At 40.9% G+C, this 20,836-nt stretch overlaps 1 protein-coding gene across 3 annotated transcripts in view; it reads left to right on the top strand.

The window, feature by feature from the left end:
• The window catches only part of FYB1 (FYN binding protein 1), an 89,579-nt gene that overhangs the window by 23,830 nt on the left and 44,913 nt on the right, over positions 1-20,836 (top strand). For all 3 annotated transcript variants that reach the window (XM_090037981.1, XM_090037982.1, XM_090037979.1), the window contains exon 3: positions 19,460-19,652. In XM_090037981.1, coding sequence (XP_089894107.1) covers positions 19,460-19,652 — 193 coding nt within the window. The remainder of the gene's footprint in view (positions 1-19,459; positions 19,653-20,836) is intronic.

Here is a 20,836-nt window from a genome sequence, read left to right as displayed (position 1 = left end):
AATCTCACGATTGTTAAAGTCAGTCTCATGATTTTTCCAGGCTTCAGTTCAGAGCCTATGTCAGTCAGACCTTTAGTTACATAATTACATCAGTAATTTGAGTTTCCCTAGCAGCTCTTCACTTAAATCATTTCACGAGCTATTAAAACCCACAGCAGACTGTGAGAGGTGATCAAGCTGCATTAGTCACTTTTTGCATGAATAGCTTGCACAGATACAGCTGCAGCTCTGCAATTATGCTCCGACAAAAAGCTTCACTGTAGTCAAGACTCGTGTTTGTTTTTGTCGCACGCTGCGATGCTTACAGTTTTGTAGCTGGTTTTTATATAGTGCCAAATGGACCTAACCAAAGACATTTGAAAATATCCTGCCCAGGTGAAGACTCTGGGAAAAATACAAGCTCTGAGTGAGTCTCACTGATAATAAAAGCCATTCTTTGAACACTAAATGATTGCAGCTTTATATTCAGCTGTTAATCCCTTCTCGGTGGTAAGTGAGGTGCTCACTAGCTAAAAACAGCGTTATTTGTAACTACGTTCTGGTTTTCCTGTGTCACTATGTATTTTTGGAAGGGTTTTCATGAATTCATTGTAGGGGCCAGCTCCTCAACTGGTTTACTTCTATGTAACTCCATTGAATATGAAATAGCTGTGCCAGCTTACAGCAGCTGAGGAAATAGACCGTTGTTTTTAGAGCCCTGGTCAGAATTTCTCAATTTATGCCAATACATTTGACAGTCAGAATATGAAGATAGTGCAGTTTAAGTTCATGAGACCATGAATTATAGAGCAGGCTCACAGAGATTAAGCAAAAACAGCAGCAGTACTGCAACACCAAACATTCAAGAAGTAATAGCCAGGCCTCAGAAAAAAAATAGCATTATTTTTTTTAAAAAAAAAAAACCCCCACCAATTAATTTGGGATCATATTTTCAAAAATTAAAAAAAAAAAATTCCCTTTAACCAGAGAGTCAGAGACATTTATTTTTAAATGAAAATGGAGAGTTCTGTGTTATTACACAGATAACACCTTGGGGGGGGGGGAAACAAACAAACCACCAAATGCTGCAAGAGTCGGCAATGCCACAGTGGTTGATAACTCTTTTTAGTTTGTCTGTTTGGGCCAGGGCAAGACCAAAATGTTTAACGTGCATTTCATTATGTGGCAATCCACGTGCAACCTTCATGATTTTATTCTTGTAATGCTCTTGCTTACTCCATTTCCCCCCCTTCCCAATCTGTATGGGGGTTCTGATCGTACACTTGGCTACACATGCATACAAGGCTGCAAGGATGCAGACCACCTGGCATCAGTGATCAGGACCTTCAGTTACAAACTCCCTGGTGCAAGGATTGTGCTTTTATGCATCTATGCTGTTGAATGCTTGAAACAGATGTTGGCAATAACAGAGAACACGCAGAAGTCAAAGTATTTCTACCAATGAGTATGGCTAATATTCACGTGTGCTACCTAACCTGACTTGAAGAAAGGTACGTTATCAGGTAACTTAACTAAAATAGATCCTGGCAAATTTTTTTCAGGTAAACAGACTGTCATTACTCCTGGATTTCTGGAGATACAAATTATGCTGTGATGGTACCTTTTTACAGTTAACCAGGGTTGTTGATTCTTGAAGTGACAGTTGAAAAAAAAGTTGTGCCAGGAAAGTACCACCCCCTCAGCAGAAAGCAAACACTTCATGTTACCTTGGCCTCAAAACCCCAACCAATAGTTGTATTATACTGCATCTGCTCCTGTGATTTTTGAATTGAGTAAGAGAATGAGCAAACAGAGCTAGGCAGGAAATGGATTTCCCCTCTGTTAAAACTTCTTGAAATGTCAGAAGTCTTCCCACTCCTGCGTGGGACAAGTCAAGACCTTTGGAATTTTTCTAAACAGAAAAAAAAGTCTCCAATGATCAATGTGCCAGTGGTTGGGGCACTTGACTTATAAGAGATTCATGTTCAAGTCACTGTTCTTTAGTGAAGTTCTTGAACCCAAGTGTAACAGAAGGCCTTCTCAGGGCCAATTTAACAATGACCCACCCACCTTTTCTGGGTTAACCACCCACATTCTCACCCACCACACCTTGTTGTTAATTAATTAAAGATGTAATTAAGTGGGAGGCTGCCTACTTCCTGCCCCAATGCCAGGGGGCACTATCTGCAGCTCCTTTCCTTCCCTACACCACAGCCCAAGCCTCACTGATGGCATCCAGATGTTATTATAATCACTGGCCCTCCACACTGGGCCCCAGAATCCTATTACTGAACCCCCACCTGGGTTCCTCTCCTCAGACAGTCTCTTCCACCTTCAAACCAGGCAACATAGCTCCCTGAACTGATTCCCCTTCAGCTGAGGTCCCCCTGAGACCTTTGGCTCACTAGCCCTGGCCCATCTCCAGGCCAGTCAGAACCCCAGGCACACAGCTCTTGGGCATCCCTTGCAGTGGGCCCCTGGCCCTTCAACTCTTTCAGTCCTGGCCCAAGCATGGTCCAGTAAGGGGAAGTCCAGACAGGCCTGAGTCTATGGCCCTTACTCTTTCTCCATGGGGTCTACCTTCCTGATCATCCAACAAGGGGTAACCCACCCAGTTGTCAGGGCTGGTGTTAAGGCAGCCCAACCTGCCTTTCACTGGGGTGGTAACTGGCCTGGCATTTCCTGGGAGTTCCTGCACCACTGGGAGCCCCACCAGGCCACCCACTCCTGGCAGGGTACAGTTTTAGGTCATGCCCAGGACCAGGAGCCTCTTTACCATCCCCTACATCTCCTCCCTTACCTCCAGATGATAACAGCAGCCCTCCAGCCAGGCAATGTTGTTGCCTGGCTTCCAGCAACAGAAGTGCCCTGTTTATATGGGCAGCCCCAGATTCAAAATGGCTGCCCTCATCAGGCACCTGGTAGCTGCTAACTCCGGGCCCTTAAAGTGGCAGGCACAAACAGTGGCCTGCCACACCAAGTCTCCCATGCACCATTTGAGTGCTCCAGCTGCCAAACTATCACCTCTGCTATGACTAGTTTATCTCAATCTCTCCTGCTGGGGGTGTGCTTCTTTGTATAAATAAATATTCACTGAGCCAGAATCCATAGTTCATTAGTTAAGATGCTTACTTGGGAAATAGCACTCCCTTGTTCAATCCAGCAGAGCTGGGGTATGGACTGGGCCCTCCCACATCTCAAGTGAAGGGCCAAACTGCAGACAAATAGCTGCTCTGGTGTAGGTCTTTCCCTTTACCTAGGAATTTCACCCTAAATCTGAGCAATCTGTCTTGATTAAAGTATTTTTAAACTAATATATTCCCATGGACATTTTAATTTTTTATGACCAGCATTTTCCAATGACAAAGTATTTTGAAATAATCCCAACCAGTTCTGTAAGCAAACCTCATTCCATACTGGATGGCATATGGGCTTACTGCCATAGTCCATAGCACTAAAGCCATTTCCACTGATAGTGGAGTATATTGTCGGGTCAGTTGTAACCCACAGGAGATCTGTGCTTTTCAGATGCAGAAAATAATAGAAAGAATCATTGCTTTTTCTAACTATCTAAAAGTGTGCTGGGGAGCTTCTACTGAAACAAGTCAAATGAAAGAGTCCTTGTCTCAGATATCTTTCAGTCTGAGCCTGTACCTCTACAATAAATCACACAAAGTAACTCTCGCACTTATGTTCACTTCAGTGGAGTTCTGTGTGTGTACAGAAATCCAGCCACCTAAAGCCAAGTGTAGATTCAGAATCTTAAATACTTTCCCTTTTCTGCCCTGTGAATGACAAGCATTGGTACTTCCAATATAAAGATGATCTTAAAATTCAGTTTCAGAACTGATACCTTCTTAATTGAATGATGTACAGTTCATTAGAATCAAGGAAATGTAGGTCTGATTTGAATGCAAGACAAAATAGTGACTTTCAGAGTTGTAAGAAAAGATTTTTTAAGTTAGCTAATTCAAGTAGATCATTATTTAGTTAATGAAGTTGTAAAAACAGGACTTACCAGAATTGTTCAATTACCCTAAAAGCACAATGTTGGATGTCCTGTTCTTTCTGTAATCATTCATTATTTGTGAATACTCAGATAGTCCTGAGGCTACAGTATTTGTGAATCATCTCCTCCATAAACTAAAGCCCAAAAACTATCTACTGATAATAATGTGTATAAGTATTTGGAAAATACTTAGGGATTTTGGATTTAAGGGATTAATGTCATTTTTCTGTTCTCCCAGTGCTAAAATGAGGAAAGAGATATATATGTATAACAGAACAGCAGAAAGGTGCATGCATTATGAAACTGCAAAGGAAGAAAAAATACTTGAGCCACAGACAACTGTCTTGAAGAAAGGGCAAACTAACAACACGTGCATTTTTAATAGAAACCAAGCTGTACTACAGCTTTATTTTTAGCATCTAATAGAAGAAGCTACTTTTATTATGCAGCTGAACTATAGGATGCTACAAAGTCATATTTGGCTTAAATGGCTGTCCAAGCAACAGTATCAGCATAGCCTGGCAGCAAGTTTCACAAAATGGCACATTTATGATTACCTTGTCATTTACAGAAAAGTAAGATGTCCAGCCTTGCATTTGAAATGTGCAGTAAACTTAACTTATGACCTAATGTCACTAGCAGGGATTCAAACTAGGACTTTTTATTTTGAGATTCTATTCCATATTGATGTTAATCATTCTTATTATTGAAAGTGAAGCTGAAGAACAAGTTCTTGACCCATGGGTTTACTAAAAAAATCTTAAATTTCTGGGCAAGTAGTGCTGATACTGCTGTCAGTTGAATTACGGTGGATGTACTCCAGTTTAACTGAGAGCAGAATTTAGTCCTTAAGATATGCTTTGGGTCCTGATGGAAAGGAAGATATGAGCTTTCCAGTTGTTAGGTAAGGACATATCACCTATTCATGTCAGTGAATAAGAGCCCAAACTATTCTGTTTTCAAATGGCCTTTAGTTTAAAATATTTTACATCTCTAGGAAGCAGGAGAAGCAGATTTTGAAGCTCCTGTGACTGACAAAAATATTGATCTTAGAGCCACATCATAGCGTCACCATGAAAATCAGAATGGGCAGTGTAGGGTGAGCTATTGTGTAAATGGAGCAATACAGAAATGTTGTCCTCTAAATAATAATGACACTAAAATTATTTTCATCAATAGATCTCATTGATCTCATTAATAAGATCAATAGATGCTCCAGACCTGGCCCAAAAAGGCCGTCTATCTAAAGCACAAAATCAATATACTATCTTTGTCAAGAGACAGAGTTGTCATCTTATAAATGCAGTATGTCCAGCTTTCAGCAGTCAGATTTTTGTGTTGCAGGTAAGCTGAACTACCTTTCCCATTCCTGCCCTTTCTTGTGCATATTTTCAATCCCCAGGCGGAACTCAGTGCCCACTGTTGATAAATACTGAGTATCGGGGTTTTTTCATGAACAAACTACAGCCACATGCCTTCACCTAAGAGACTTTTATTTTAAATTAAGACAGAAAGAGCACAAAATACTTCCACTTTAATATAAATAGGGAAACCCTAAAACCACAAGAGGTTTTGCCATTGACTTCAGTGGAGACAGGTTTTATTCTATGGGTCCAATAAAATCAGTGGAGTGAGTCCAACATACACAGCTGAGAATGAGACTGGCAGGGCCCAAAACTATTACAGCTGTAAGATTACAGTTACTGTTACAATTCACCAAATCATTAGACAGGCAGAGCAGACAGGTGGACAGGCTATTGAGATGATTAGGGAATAAATATAATCAAATGCACACTGAGTAACTTCTGGAGGAACCTGAACTCCAGTATTTCCCATCGTAAGATTGTGTCTGATAAGGTCTATGGTTGTATATGGTTAAGAGGAAGCAAGCCTACCACAAGGATTGCTACATTGTAAAAAAATGTTGCAAACCTGTATTTTAACATATTGCATTCAATACCTTTCTTTGGTGTGAAGCTTGCAATTCTTTTTTGACTAACTGAACATGGGTTGGGGGTGGAGGAAGAGTTAGTTTAGGATGAAAGAAAGCTATCTATAAAAATATTGAGGGCAGTTTGCAGCTGAGTAGAATCGCCATAATTTTATCAATTGCAGGTTCAACCAGCTGGGGATCTTCCACTGAATGTCTCCATTTTCCTTTGCTCTCAAACACATGGAACAACCTTTCCTTTGTATATAACGGACACATCTAAATGTGTTATTAATGTTATAAAGGTTTACTGAGCAGTAAAATACTGCACAGTAAGCCTATCCTGGGAGCATGTCTAGACATGCTCCCAATGGAAGCAGACTGGCAAAGGACTGCTCCTGCCTTGCTCTGGCCCCCTGCAGAGGGCTGGCAGGGAACACAGGGACTGGTCCTGATGCACACAAGCCAGGAGAGCTCTCCCAGCTGCTCAGGAAATCCCCAAGCAGCTGGGGGCTGGTTGTAAGTTGCCCCAGAAGTAGGACAGCTCCTAGGAAGCCCCTGGCTGGACAGGAAAGTAGAGAGCTCCCCAGTCCCAACACTGCTTGGCTCCTGGCTCCTGTGGGGGGCTGGGAGCTGAGCAACACCAGGACAGGGGGGCAGAGAGCTACCCCATCATGGCTCTGCTTGGCTCTTGGCAGAAGCCAGGAGCTGAGCAGTGCCAGGACTGGGGGTGTTCTCTCCCTCCTGTGGCCCCCTGGTTTTGGTCCTGGTCAGCATCTAGGCAGTTGCTCCTGGTCAGCGTCTAGACCTGTACTGCTATGCAGTACCCACTGCACAGTTAGTTTTCTACCTGTATATACTGGTAGTAGCTAACTCTGCAGTAGACTAATTTACTGATTTACTGCACGGTAAATGGTGTGCATGTGTAGACAATGATGCTTTACTGCACAGTACATCAGTCTACTGCATAGTAAATTGTCTCATGTAGACACACCCTATGAGTATTTTATTACATACCATTAATGAGATGGACAAGAGCACCTTCTGCTCATTTATATGTTTATAACCTACATTCAGGTTTTAGGGTTCAATTCTTCAGGTTTTAGGGTTCAGTTTTGCAATACTGCTTATGATAAAACTTCTATTAAATTCATAGGAATTAAACATTATAAATGTAGCTGTTAGTACTATTCAATATAGTTGAACAATTACTATAAAGATGTTACAAACACTTATTTAAATTTCAAAGTGAATTAACTCACTTCACCTATATTTGTGTTAATTTTGTTAGTGCCCTTTTGGTGCTATGTAATTATTATAATGTATTAGCACATGCTTAAGTATTTTGTTAAACAAGCACAGATATAAACAAATTCTTAAGTAAATGGCATTTTGAATTAAAGCCCTATGTATACCAACAAGAGTGGTCATTGCTGGAGATGAGTATATCAGCAGAGAGATGGGGCTGGGATTCATCACATTATGAAGGTTTTTTAAAAAAAAGTATTGGAAACACTAGTCGGGTGGGAAAAGGGGGATGGGATAAGACACTATTAGAGTAAAAATTACAGTTAAGCCAAGGGATCTGACTGGATCACCTCTAAGCTGATTCTGCTCATCAAAAAAGAATACCTTCTGGGTCAAGCCTAAAATCATGCATTTTATTTCCTAGATCTTTTAGCTTTGGCCTGCTCTTCATTAATTGCTACGCAAATTTGGGGAGAACTTCACAACACAGAGAAGGTTATTTTGAAATCTTAATTTGCCACTAGGATTATAAATTATTGCTTTTTTACAAGATAAAAGCCCAAGTGATGGAAGCAAAGACTGGTGGGCACTGGTCAAAAGCATTTCATTTTGTAATTAAAATGTCTACACCACAGTCACCAAGCCCTGGTTAAATTATAGGTTGGCTTCACTTACTATGATGTCAGTATTTGTCTTGCACTCTCCAGGCCTCCTTTTCATTGCCTTCAGGTTTAATATTGTCCCTGCTATGGGGTGTAGTATAATCAACATATCACTAGAATTCCTCTAATTATTGAAAAATACAAATCATCGCATCACTTTCTCTTTCATATGAAAGAGGAAATTGTTTAGTTTATGTACATCAGTAATTTCATTTGATTTGTATGTAAGAGTAAGTGCCTTTTGTGTGCACTTGTGTGCATAGGAAGAATTTATTAAAGAAATTAGTTTTGTGTTTAGTTCTGAAAACAGTAACATCCAGGATCATTCTCCCTTGTAAGAATGTATTCCTCAGTCTAAATCATCTCCTGGGAAGGTTCTGTCCTCACAACCAATTCATTGTTCCAGAAAAATAATCCCTGATGCAAATGTAATGAGGGAAGGAAGATTCTGATTTTTCAGGTAGCTGCAGCCAGTCCCAGGGATTGTATCGGACTCAGAATTCACTGGGAAGCTAACACTGTTGGTGGCTTTGCAGTAATCTGTATTACTAAATAAACAAACTGCTGTATTCTGTAATAGTTGAATTTATTCAGGGTGTTTTCTTTCATTTTGAGACGTACATCAGTAACAAAGCCTAGACTTTTTGAAAACAAGGATTAGGGTAGGCTGAACTGTATCAAGCAGGTTGGGATTATGTTTTTTGGCAAGTTAAAGATGTGTTTTGTTGTTGTGATTACACAGGCATCCAGTAGCAATGAGGAGTGAGAGAGTAAAAGATTTCAGAATAATTAATCCATTTGAGACAGACATCCTTGATAGAGACAAATATTGAAATAGGGGCTTTAATATTTATTTTCCCTGATAGCATCATGTTAGTCTTGTCTGACGTTAGCTTTAGTCCAACATTTCAGCCTCGCTGGCCAGATGAGTGGTATGACATAGGTTTGTGGCTGGTCCAATGCTTTATATAGGGCCCCATGCTGGATCACACCTATGGTCTCAGCCTCACATGCAGGCTCATGTCATTTGGCCTGCAGGGCTTGGAAATGTAGCAGTAGGGGAGCGGTGGCAGTGTTAATTGCCACCACACTCCCACTGTCAAATTTCCAGACCTGGGGGGACCCCCATAGGCCAAATCTGGCTTGTAGGCCAGAGGCAGAGCACCGCTATTTCAGTCTGTTGTTGTTCTTCTTCCAGGTCTGATTTTAACTAAGCACTGAGAAACTGGGAAGCAGGATGATAGGACCCTACAGCTCCAGAGACGATATCTCTATGCTGTTAGCACTTTGGTCAATATTGTCCCACCAGCTTTTTCAGTGGCTTCACACAGATTTTGTATAATGCCAGAGAGAAGATCAGACCTTGTGGGGCCCTTAGAGATGGAGGGATAATTACTTATATTGTAGATCTCTTGTTTATGACTACAAGGAGCTCATCCATTGGAGGATCATGGGCAGACTTTGTACTGTACTATGTCCTGAAGTCTGAAAGAAAGGTATTTGGGGTATTTGTCCACTGATGAGTGACATTAGAGAGTGGGGTTTTTTTGTCATTTGCACAACTGTCTTGTTTAAAAAAGAGGTTACATTCAAGCATCACTGTGTATAGCTTTCAGTGCCAAAAAGCCCCTTCTTAAGTACTGATGGTTCTACTGTGTGTTTAAGAATGGGTGGCAGATGCCTCCACGCCTTCTTTGTTAGTACTTGAGTACTAGCCTGGAAAGGCCAGAGGCCCAAGTAAGGCCTCTGATTGTTGCCAGCACTTCTAGGATTTTTCTGGAAGTCACCAACAATAAGTGTTAATTATTGCTAGCATAATTTCTTATTCATTTTGTGCCATGGGTATGAACAGACTTGTACAGGCAAGTGATGCTTTCTGCCAGCTCAAGGATACAAAAGACAAGAATCCCAATAAGAATGACCACCAAAAAAGAAGAACAAATGGCGCTGACAGAAGTGACATTTGTCATGCAGTCGGCCCCCTGAAAGCTCTCTACAGCTGTGCCCTGACAGAAGTGCACTGCTGCAGAGTGCTTTAGAAGTGCCCAATCATGCAACAAATTAACGTTCATGTAATGAGGGCTCATATGAAGGTGATCCAAAGCAGCCTTCTCTTAGTCCCTGTACATAATTGGGGCTGGGCTGATGCAGCCCAGCTCTCCCCTGGTGCTGTCTTCAAGATGGGAGGGGAAAGAAGGGAGGAGAGGGAGCTCTGGGTTGGGGGTTGCCCAACCTGAGCTGGGTAAGTGGGGGAGCAGTGGATTGGAGTCCCCCTTCAGCTTTGCACCCTCCGCCGGTTTAGGCTGGGCAAACCACAGCCCGGGGTTTCCCCGTCCCATCCTGCAGATAGTGCCAGAGCTGGGGAGGGGGCTGGGGGAGAAAGGCTGTAGACCAGGGGCAGGGAAAATGCAGCCCACAGGCTAGATGTGGCCCACCAGGCCATTCTATCCAGCCCACGGGTCCCCTAAAAATTTAGAAAATTATTATTTATCTGCCCTGGGCTGCCTGTCATGCAGCCCTCAATGGCTTGCCAAAACTCAGTAAGCAGCCCTCCGCCTGAAATAATTGCCTGCCCCTGCTGTAGACAGGCAGCCTCTCTCCACTGGATCAGCTCCAAAGTGGAGCTCAATCCCCGCCCTCCCCCACCCCATGGCCAAACAGAAAATGCCTCTTGGGGCAGGTTGGGGGGTGTTCTTCTAACTCATAGCACTTTCTGGAGAACTGCACATCTGTCAGTGGTCATCGTGATAAAATTCTATGTCTATGTTCTTGTGGCAATCTTTGGAGGATAGACTTTTAAGTGGAACTTATGAAACTAATGTAGGTCTGAAGCCAGTCTCTGTCCTCATGTATGCACATAAAGCTGTCATGCACATAAAGCTCACATATGAATGAAGAATTTGACTATTGTTTTAAAGGAATAGTACACTTTTGAATAAGAAAACTCCTATTCTTTTAAGGAGTATATGGCTAGGCACATATTATTTCTGTTTTGAGAGAGAAGTGATTTTTCTTGCCTCAGATATTGCATACCCAATTGCTGTGCTCTCACACCCTGAAAATCAGGCCCTTTTAAGGTGTCCAGGATTAAACAACTAAACATTGCACCAAACAAAATCACTGATCATTCTTGAAACCTTTGGTTTTAATTTCTAAATAAGCATAACAAGAAACAAGTATGGTTTTATTATTTTATGATAAAAATAGTAAGGGACTCACTAAAAAAATAGCCTAAAGTGTATATTAATCATTTGGTCAATTGCTTCATTCTAAAAGATTATTTTTGGAAACTAGAAATATTTAATTTTGTGTAATTTTCACCCAGCCTTCCATACCATGGATTGTACACATTTGGAACAGTGAGAAACCTTGCATACAAAGTTTCAATGGAAAATATTTTAAAAAAGCAAGATTTGAATGTAAAGTTATGTGTCATTAAGCTACTTATGTGAGTAAAATTTGCACAGGTTACATATTTATAACATTTTAATTAATTTTAACTACTATGCCACATTAATTGGTCTAAATATTGTAAAAACTATATAATGAGTTCTTTATCAGAGGCACCACCAACTTGTTGATGTGAGAAACAAAATGTCACTTTTAAACAACTGAGTGCTCATGCTAATAACTCCCTTTGTTTTCTTTTCATGCCCTCTCTGACCTTAATCCATGATTTATGAATGATTTATTTTAAATTATCAGAATATTTTTGGAAAGAACATATTCCATTTTGAAATAATTCAAATTAGTTTTTTTTCAGAAATAAATCCATATGGTATAAAATTAACTGACTAATGTTTATAAATCTTTTTAAAGTAAAGAATAATATTAAAGTTACACTTCAAACAGTAGGGAATTTTATCTGACATTTCAGCATGAATAATTCTATGTGCCTCCCTACAAGCTGCCACTGCTGTGATCTTAGGTAACTTCACAGATGCCAGCAAATGCTGCACGTCCGCCATACCACTCAATGTCTTTGCTTTTTGTTTGATACAAAAGGGTGAGATTTTTGCTGACAATGAACTCGCGTTATTCCTCAGAATAGTCCTGTTGAAGTCTGTGGAGTCCTCTGTCTAGGGAAAGTTATTTGCATGCCTAAAAATGTTTTTTGACTCCAAAGGTAGATTCAGATGCTGACTAGTTGGCAAACATTGCATCATGTCTAGTTTGAAACGTTGCAGCATGACTAATTTCAAATCATTGAAAACATTTTTTGAAACACTAGTTTAAAAACATTACCCTTACACCTATATGTCTATGTCTTTGCTGATATGCGAATACAACTTCCAGTTCATGCTAGGGACCTCTACAGTGAACACAGCACAGCACACCTGCTCCATACACATTGACCCTTGGCACAGACTAAGTCTGGCCAAGATAGAGAGTAATGGCACTTATTTATTACATCAGTGTCAGGGTTTAGAGCATACAGAGCAGTCGTGCCTTGCTTCCTGGTGGCACTCCCTAGCCTACTTGACTAAATACAGTGAGTCAAAAAGACCAAGGCAGAATCAATTCAATCTTTGCTGGTTGCTCTAAGCTGCATAGACTGAACCGATAATGAACTGGTTTTCAATTGACAAAGGCAGGTGGAGGCCTGCACAGACCCAGGCCAGAAGGAGGGGGCACTATAGCATACCTCCCAGCCTGTCCCCAAGGGGGAAAGAGTCCCCTTCCAGTGTGGGCCCCCAGAGCTGGGAGTCTGGGCATAGGAGGAGCCTCATGCCTCTCCCCAGACCAGCTTGCAATCCTCCTAGCCCTGATGTGTCCAGCTGCAGGGGAGGGGGTGAGGGTAATTGCAGGGAGATTAGTGGAGGGCCCCAATGCATTCTGGGATGCTGGGGGACTGGGGCATAATTTGAGTTGAGAGAAGATTTAAGACAGAAGTTTCATAGACTGGTTTAACCTGAATCAGTTACATCTGATACTACATCCATCTCTAAGTTTATCTTAAAACGGGATCAGCCATTTTGAAGCCAGTTTATCTGTGCTGAACTTTTGGTCTGTTACAGGTTTAAACTGGTTTCTAAACAGGTTTACTGGTTTATATGTAACTTCTGTCCCTAGTCCTTATGCCTAGATAAAAACATATTTGGAAAATGCAAGAACAGAAGAGCATAATATAAATATTCTTCAACCTTCCCTGTAGTGGATATGATCAACACTTAGAATAATTGTCATCCTTGTCTTTGATAGCATAACTGATAGCAGCAACAATATTGATCAAAAGGACTCAGCTTCAGCAATGCTGGGAGCACAGTTACTTACTTTGGGTGCTTCTAAAAGAGCCTCAGTGTGAAACCTAGAATAACAGATCTGTAGCTAAAGTAACAAGAGAAAGAGACAGGGAAGCCGAGGAGAAAAGAGTGCTTTGCAAACCATAACTAAAGTAGGAAGTGGGTGCTCAGCTGCACTGCTGCAACTTTTTTTAAGCCTGAGCTGCGGAGGTGCTCTTTTTAAACCCCAGAGAAGTTTGCAAGCCTTGCAGGTATTGGCGGCATTCAGTCTGTGAAATGGTTTTCAGCAAAACTGAGAAGTGTGACATATGCAAAATGTAACAGCAGGAGTTTTTAAAATGCAATGGAAGCATGAACAAGTTTAAGAATGTTTGTGAATTGCTTTAAATGATTATTAAAACCTACAGAATTATAATCAGTGAAAATGGAATGCACTGTCTTCATCCAAAAATGGCCTCAATGTATTTTCTCTGTTGTTGAAAGAAAATGTCTGATAAATGTGAGAAATTGTAACTACCATCCATATACCAGCCTTCTTTTCATACCTAGCGTATCAAGAGTTTTATATATCCTCTAGTACAGTTATTCTCAACTAGAGATCTGTGAGATCCTTTGAAATGTGTCCTGGGGTACATGGAGGTAAGCACAGACTCATTCCTGCCCAGTCCCTGTGTGAAGAGGTAAGCAATATAATAAATAAATCCTTTTTTGAGATGGGGTGCTGTACATTTCCCAGACTTACGAGAGCGGTCTCATGTCTAAAAGAGATTGAGAACCACTGTTCTAGCTACATTTTCTGTTATCCTCTACAGTTTCCTCGTCTATAGTATCTGGCTCTTCTCAAGGTAGATATATTTGTAATGTATAGAATGAAAAGTCAGATGGAAAAAATTGTGGTGTGGGAAATCTTACACAAGGAGACAGTAGTGGCTGAAGCCTCTTCCCTTTTTTAATATTTTAGTTTCAGAACTTAAAATCGTTTGATCAGGTTCATAAAAGTTTCAAAAATAGGAAACATTTTTTAGAAAACTTCATAAAGTGTGAACCCCAGCTTTCTCAAATATAGCATCTCAGCAAGTTCTGCTGTGAATTTGTTGGTGCCTCTTGGGAAGTTTTCCTCATCCTCAAGTCTTCTGTTTTAGGAAAAGCAGAAGGCATTTTGTGTTTCTCAGGCAGGGGCTAGCCTTTCAGAAGAGCAAAACTTGAGTGAGGAAAGTTAAGTGAATGTTTGAATAACGGTTGCTTGGATGAATCCATTTTGAAAGAACACTTTAACTAGAAGTGTATGAAGGGAAGACAGGAAGAGGTTGAGAATGAGTCAAATATACATAAGATTATTAAGAGAATGTGGAGGCTCCTGAAAGCAATGAAATAAAAGAACAGGCACCAACAAATTCACAGCAGAACTTGTTGAAATTCCACATTTGAGAAAGGTGGGGTTCACGCTTTATGAAGTTTTCTAAAACTTTTTTCTATTTTTGAACCTTTTATAAACCTAGGTTACACACTTGCTCTTGCTCCACTCTGTGGATGCCTGTGACTACTACTTGGGATGGCCAGCCCAGCTCTTTCTTGGTGCATAGTTAACAGAGCCATACTCCTGCTTCCTCCATACCTTAGCAGTATCATGAGTCAAAGGAGAGAGGAGAGAGAGGGGGTGCATCACATGCAAAGTTTGATGTGCAGAAGTGGTGCTGAAAACTAGTCTTGACATCCCTGTCTCAGGAACATCCTGAAAAAGGTCAGTGTCTGCTGATTTCAGCGGCTGCTGTTACAGAGGCTTCAGTTCAGGTTGGATCTGATGCATAAGTCCTACCCTGCCCTAAACTCTTTGGTGAGATAGCTAAGATCGGCCCTGTGGGAGATGCAGGAGTGAATGACATACTAAATTGGGAGGATTTGTTTTATGTGACATAAGGTGGTTTTGTTTTAAAATACCAAGAAACGGAGGGCTGGGCAATTTGGAAAGTTGTGTGTTGGGTTTTAATTGCATGTGAGTTCCTGGTGTAGCTCTCTGCTTCTACTACTGTCCAAAAAACCCTCTTTAAGATAGTATTAGCTAGATCCTCTAGCCTGTTACATTGACTTTGTGCCACACTGATCCTCTGCCAATAGTTAAAGCAGCAGAGAATTACACTAGAGGGAGCAGTCATAACAGAAACAACAGAGAAGAGAAAGACAAATTACTTTGAAGGTCCTATAACATTTGCAATTCTAGAGAGAAATTAAGAGGTCCCTTGGGGAGGAGGAGGAGTTAAAGTGATCCAAATTATGAAATAACAATGTGCTTCCATTTTCTGTCAGGCCTCAAACACTATAAAAAAGAAACAGGGAGTAAAATAAGAATTACGCAAGATAATGAATACTCACCTAAATTCTTTAAAAAAAATCAACGTTTTTCTATGTTAGAAGGCTGCATAATAATCTCATGGGTATTTACAGTCCCTGTTTGCCTTCTAGCTAAAAATGCTGAAGCTAGAAAATACATCATTCCATTTTCCCCAACTTTCTTGTTGAAGCCAAGCGGGCGATATACGCTGGGCTGGAGAAAGTAAGGAAGGGAGAGGATGGCTTTGGAGCCCATTTGAGGAAGGGAGTGCTGGGTTCTGACCCCTGCTCCCAACACTACATACATATTTTGCAAAAAAGAGTACTTGGATAAAGTGTTGGCTGCAGACACCAGAACCCAAGACACTTCCCTGTTCCAAGGGAACGCTTTTATCACTCGGATAAAAAATTAGTATCCCTCTTGCTGCCTGCCTGACAGGCCCCATAAATTTTGCTTTCCTGGTTGCAAGAGGACTGGCTTTAACAGGATTTGTAAAATATGCCTCTAATCTAGCCTTGCCTGTATCCTGATGGGAGGTGAGAGATGGCAGATTTGAATTTTCTCAAACTCAGAGGGGCCTGAGACTCAGGATTTCCTTAAATCCAGAAAAGTGTTTCAGATTGTAAATGCCAGTCTCTAAATCAGGGCTACACTTTAGCAGGTAGGATTTCAAATGTATCTTTGTCTCCAGTGTCCTGTTGGGTGGCTTAGCTGTGTCACTCAGCAACTTGGATTTTGTGAATCCCAGTCCTAAGCATCTAACTCTTCACATTCTCTGTACAAAGAAAAATGTTTGCAAAGTGAATTAAAAATTAGGAGGGAAATGGAATGATGTATTTTACAGATGTATAATGCAGAAATAAAGGGTCTGAAATAAGGTTAAATAATGGAAATGCTATTGTGATTCAGTTGGTAAAACATACAGACTTGAACTGAGATGAATACTAGTCAATGTGGGTTTGTGAACAATAGGTTTTCTCAAATAATCTTGGTTTCATTTTTGATAAGTCTACAGCATAATTTGAGAAAAGTGACTGCACAGATATTTGCATTAGATCTGACATTTTTCAACATTATTGTCTATGATCTACCAGAAAAGATAAGTTAACTACTGAAAAAATTGTGACTGGTGCAATTGTAGATAAGAATGGGTACAAGACTATCATGCAGAAAGTTATAGATTGCTTGGTGAGCTGGGCCCATTCAACAAAATGTTTTAATACATGAATATAAAGTACTGAAAAAGGAGCACCATACCTGAGAATTAAGTACCCTGTCTGGAAAGCAATGATTTTAGAAAAGAGCTAGGGATTATAGACAAACAACTCAGAAGAAGCTCCCAGTGAAGTGCTATAGCGGAAAGGTATGATGTGATCTTTGGATAGATAAACAGAGGAGTAGGAATATGATTTTACCACTGTGTATGATGTTAGTGAGACTGATGTTCATATTCTTTAAAAAAAGATATTGAAAAATTTGAGAAGATGTAAAAAAGAGCTATAGAAATTATTTCTGGGCTGAAAAAGACACTTTAAAATAAGAGCCTGAACATATTCAATCTGTTTAATTTATCAGAAACTGTGACTTGATTACACTGTCCAAGTACCTTCATGGATGGACTGTATCGGGTACTAATGGACTCTTTAATGCAGTGGAGAAAGGCATAAGAAGAATCAGTGCCTGGAAGCTAAATTCAAAATGAATTCAAATTCAAAGTGGAAATTAGGCATAAATTTATAACAGTGAGAATGATTAATCACTAAGACAAACTATCAAATGGGTTATTTTCTGTCTCTTAATATCTTCAGATCAAAACTCATATGCCTCCTTGGGAGATGTATGTTAGCTAAAGCCCAAATTATGTTCTAGCCAAATTCTAGTTATTCAGCTTCATGCAGACTTAACTGGGTGAAATGTACTGTCCTATTCTATACAGAAAGTCAGATTAGATGATCAAATGCTTTGCTTAGGGAAGAATGAAGAACAAAAGGAAAGACAGAGGTCTGGTGCCATAACACCCTCCAACACATGGAAAGAGGAATTGCAGGCAGTGTTTTATTCTGGGCCTTCCTAGCCTGAAATGGAGCGTGCTCCGTTGCTCTGCAAAGGTTCATTTTCAGTCTTAACATGTTTTAGGTCTGGCGTGGCCAACCAGTGGTCCGTGTGGCATATGCAGCTTCTGCATATGGCACACAGCAGTTTGGGGAGGGGGCAAGAAGCAAGTCGGGGTGGGAACAGCAGATAGGGCAGGAAGCAAAATGCAGAGCAGGAGATCAAACGGAGCACAGGGCAGGAAGCAGAAAAAGCAACAAAGAGCAAGAGGATTCATGTAGGGAAGGTACAAGGCCTGCCAAAAAAGGTTGGCCCCCTTATGTATGCCTGCCAAAAAAGGTTGGCCCCCACTGTAGGTTTTTGGGGAGGGAGAATATTCAGTATAGATGAAATCTCTAGAGAAATTAGCTGCCAAGCTCTCTGTAAGACTACAGTGTACAACTGTAAATTAATTGGAGACTTACCACTTGGCTGTATTTGAATAGTTTTCATGGGAACAGCAAAAAGCACATCCAGGAGGCTGAAGCAAATTTCCTGCCAAGCCCTAGAGCAGGGCAGTGGCCCTGCTTCTTGATGGAATAACTAAGATTTTTTTATCATGAGCATAACAAAATATTTCCCCCTAATTTTATTCACTTTTTGCTGTAACTCTCTTTTAAAAATGTAGGTGGTAAACAGGTGTCATAGAAAATTTCAATCCAAATAATTACAGTAAAGTAATGCAAACAAGGTTGTATAATAGCAAGTATTAGACTATTTAACTATACGGGTTCTATCAGTGCTCATAGTAACTATGAGCACATCATATCTGTATCTGTGTGTTCTTACTGACTGTACCGACCAGTATTGTCTTAATGACTTCTTTATACCACCTCTCTGTCTGCATCTATGCGTTCTCTCTCTCTTATACGGTAAGCCCTCTGTGGGATGGGCCGTCTCGTTCTGTTTGCTTAATACCAAGCAGTGCTCTAGACCTGATCCATGACAAGGTGCTAGGGGCTATGATAATACAACAAAAATGTCCTTTAAAAGAGAGAGGTTTTCAAATGCCATGCATGTTTTACTGACTTATTATATGACAGTTTGTTCATATAGCTGCCAATTCTAGAAGGCTAACTCCTACCATTTTAACTTCTTGCATAGTTATTGTAGTTATTTGAGTTTATAGGTCTAAAAAGATCTATGACCCATGGGTAATTTTGAAACTCCTCTGGAATGTCTCTCTTTTCTCCCCTGCCAGCCTTTAAGCACTGCCTCAAGTTAATGGAAAGCTACAGAAATTAATGTCTCTGCATTTCTCCATACTGCACCTAAAATCCTTATATATCCCTGTCCTAACTGATATAGCTGTAGAACTCAGCTCTAGAATGACAATCTCTTCCACACTTACCAAATGTAAAGTTCATATCTAAGAGGCCTGTATGTGGTACTGAGTTCTTCCTGAGGTTTCTTAATACCTTGTAGAGCTATAGTGCAGTGTCCGTGTCTTATCTATCACGCTTCCATTTGTCATCACCTAGCCACAACTAGTGACTGAAATACCCATAGCTAAAACAGAAACATCCCTTAACAGTTTCACTTCTAAATGGATCGCATATTCTTACTTTTGACTTCAATAGGATAAAGCTATGAGCAACTGTGATCACAAGTTCCATCCATCTACGCTTCTTTTACACGTGAGAGTTTATCTTGCAAATATAATGACGTCGAATTCAAGGCTTAACCAATGACAGCTAAATTCTAATTGTTCCTGTGGCCTCCTGATGAGTGGGCAAATGGATTTCCAAAGCCTGATTATGTAGGAACCTTTTCTGCCCAGGGAATCTCTCTCACTGCATTATTAGGCAATATGCAGATTATAGTTGGAATAACTAGTATTCATCCTGGGGAATGAAGCCTATTAGTGTTTTATACCAATATTTTTTTTCCAAAGGAAAAATGTTTTACCTCCACCTCACATTGAGGAGCTTGCTGGATAAATTGCTTCTCATCAATTTCTTGTTTCAGGCCCTAACAAAGAACTTTGTAAGCAGGTGTTTGCACCATCAGCAGCGCTGTCCCCGCCTGCACTTCCACCACCACATTCGGTAACACCGACACCAGTGCTACCCCCTCCTCCTCCAGCTTCCCACCCATCAGCCCAGGCACTGCCAGTCCCCAGTCTACCTCCTAGAAACATCAAAGCCAGCACTGAGACAACGTAAGTATTGAAATCTTTTTTTCATCTACATTGTGTTGAGGCTGAGCAGTTTGTGTGCAGTGTCAAAGATCAGTGCACTCACAGAGCAGCAAGCTCTCAGACACCTCAGGATCTGATCTCCCGGACCGAGCTGCTCTTTTTGCCAGGGTTGCTATTAAAGTGACAAAAACTCTTTATGTGGGCCCAGAAGCAGGACTAGGTCCTAGCTACTAAGGGATGTTACTCAACTGATTTTGGCCAGCCCCCCAAAATATACAATCAGTTCCCTCCTTTCCACTCTGTAAATGGTGAGAGAAAGCACCTTCCCTCTATTCCCCCCACCCAATATTACAGAGCAGGAAAGGGCAGGTGTCTCCTTTGTAAAAAGTAACAGTGTTCAAACAGCAGCAGCTGAGATCCTCTTCCCAGCACACTTCACTGCTGACAGAGAGTCACAGGTTCACAGCACATACCAGGCTTTGCAGGAAACAGCTCTGCCAAGCTGAAGAGCTGATAGATTGTCAGAGACTTCAAACGTGAAAGCAGAACCTGGCTCCTAGCTGTAATTTTGAAGCTTCCCTTACCAACCAGCCTCCTCTTTTCACCCTCCCTGCAAATTTGGCCTGCAATTTGGATACCTGCTGTCTGCCAAAGATTTGAAGATTTGTATGTCTAAAGTGAAGAGTGACTGAAAGCAGGTTCAGTATTAAAAAATGAGAAATGTTGCCATGAGCAACATTGTGCATATCAGACATAGAGAACATATCAGACACCCAGGTTGCTTCTGCTTTGCCACTCAGCCTATTTTGTTATTCAAAATATCCTGCTCTACTTGAACTTGAGGCATAGTCTGATAGAAAGCCTCATGAACCCAAGTAGAAGTGGCTAACAAAGTATCAACATTAAACTGCATCAAGTCCGCCATCTCATGGCCAGCTGGCTAAGCTACAGTTGGTCCTACTGCCTCCGTATTCCTAGAAATAAACCTTTGTCTACATTTCCGTTTGCTGCTTATGACTAAAGTTTCTCCACGTTGCCTGAGGGACCTGAAAAACTTAGCGCCAGCAGCTTCTGTTCTGTCTTCTTTCTTCACACCCTCTGTTTCATGTACACACATAACCACATGCTTATTTCCTCATTCCCTCTTGCTGCTTTTCAGATCTATATGCTTGAAAACTCCTTCCTAAAATAACTCTGTTCTCTCA

Source organism: Crocodylus siamensis, chromosome 3 (assembly GCF_052110815.1).
Source record: "Crocodylus siamensis isolate JL-2025a chromosome 3, ASM5211081v1, whole genome shotgun sequence".
In the NCBI taxonomy this organism is placed as follows: Eukaryota; Metazoa; Chordata; order Crocodylia; family Crocodylidae; genus Crocodylus; species Crocodylus siamensis.
This window is presented reverse-complemented; position numbering and strand designations above follow the sequence as displayed.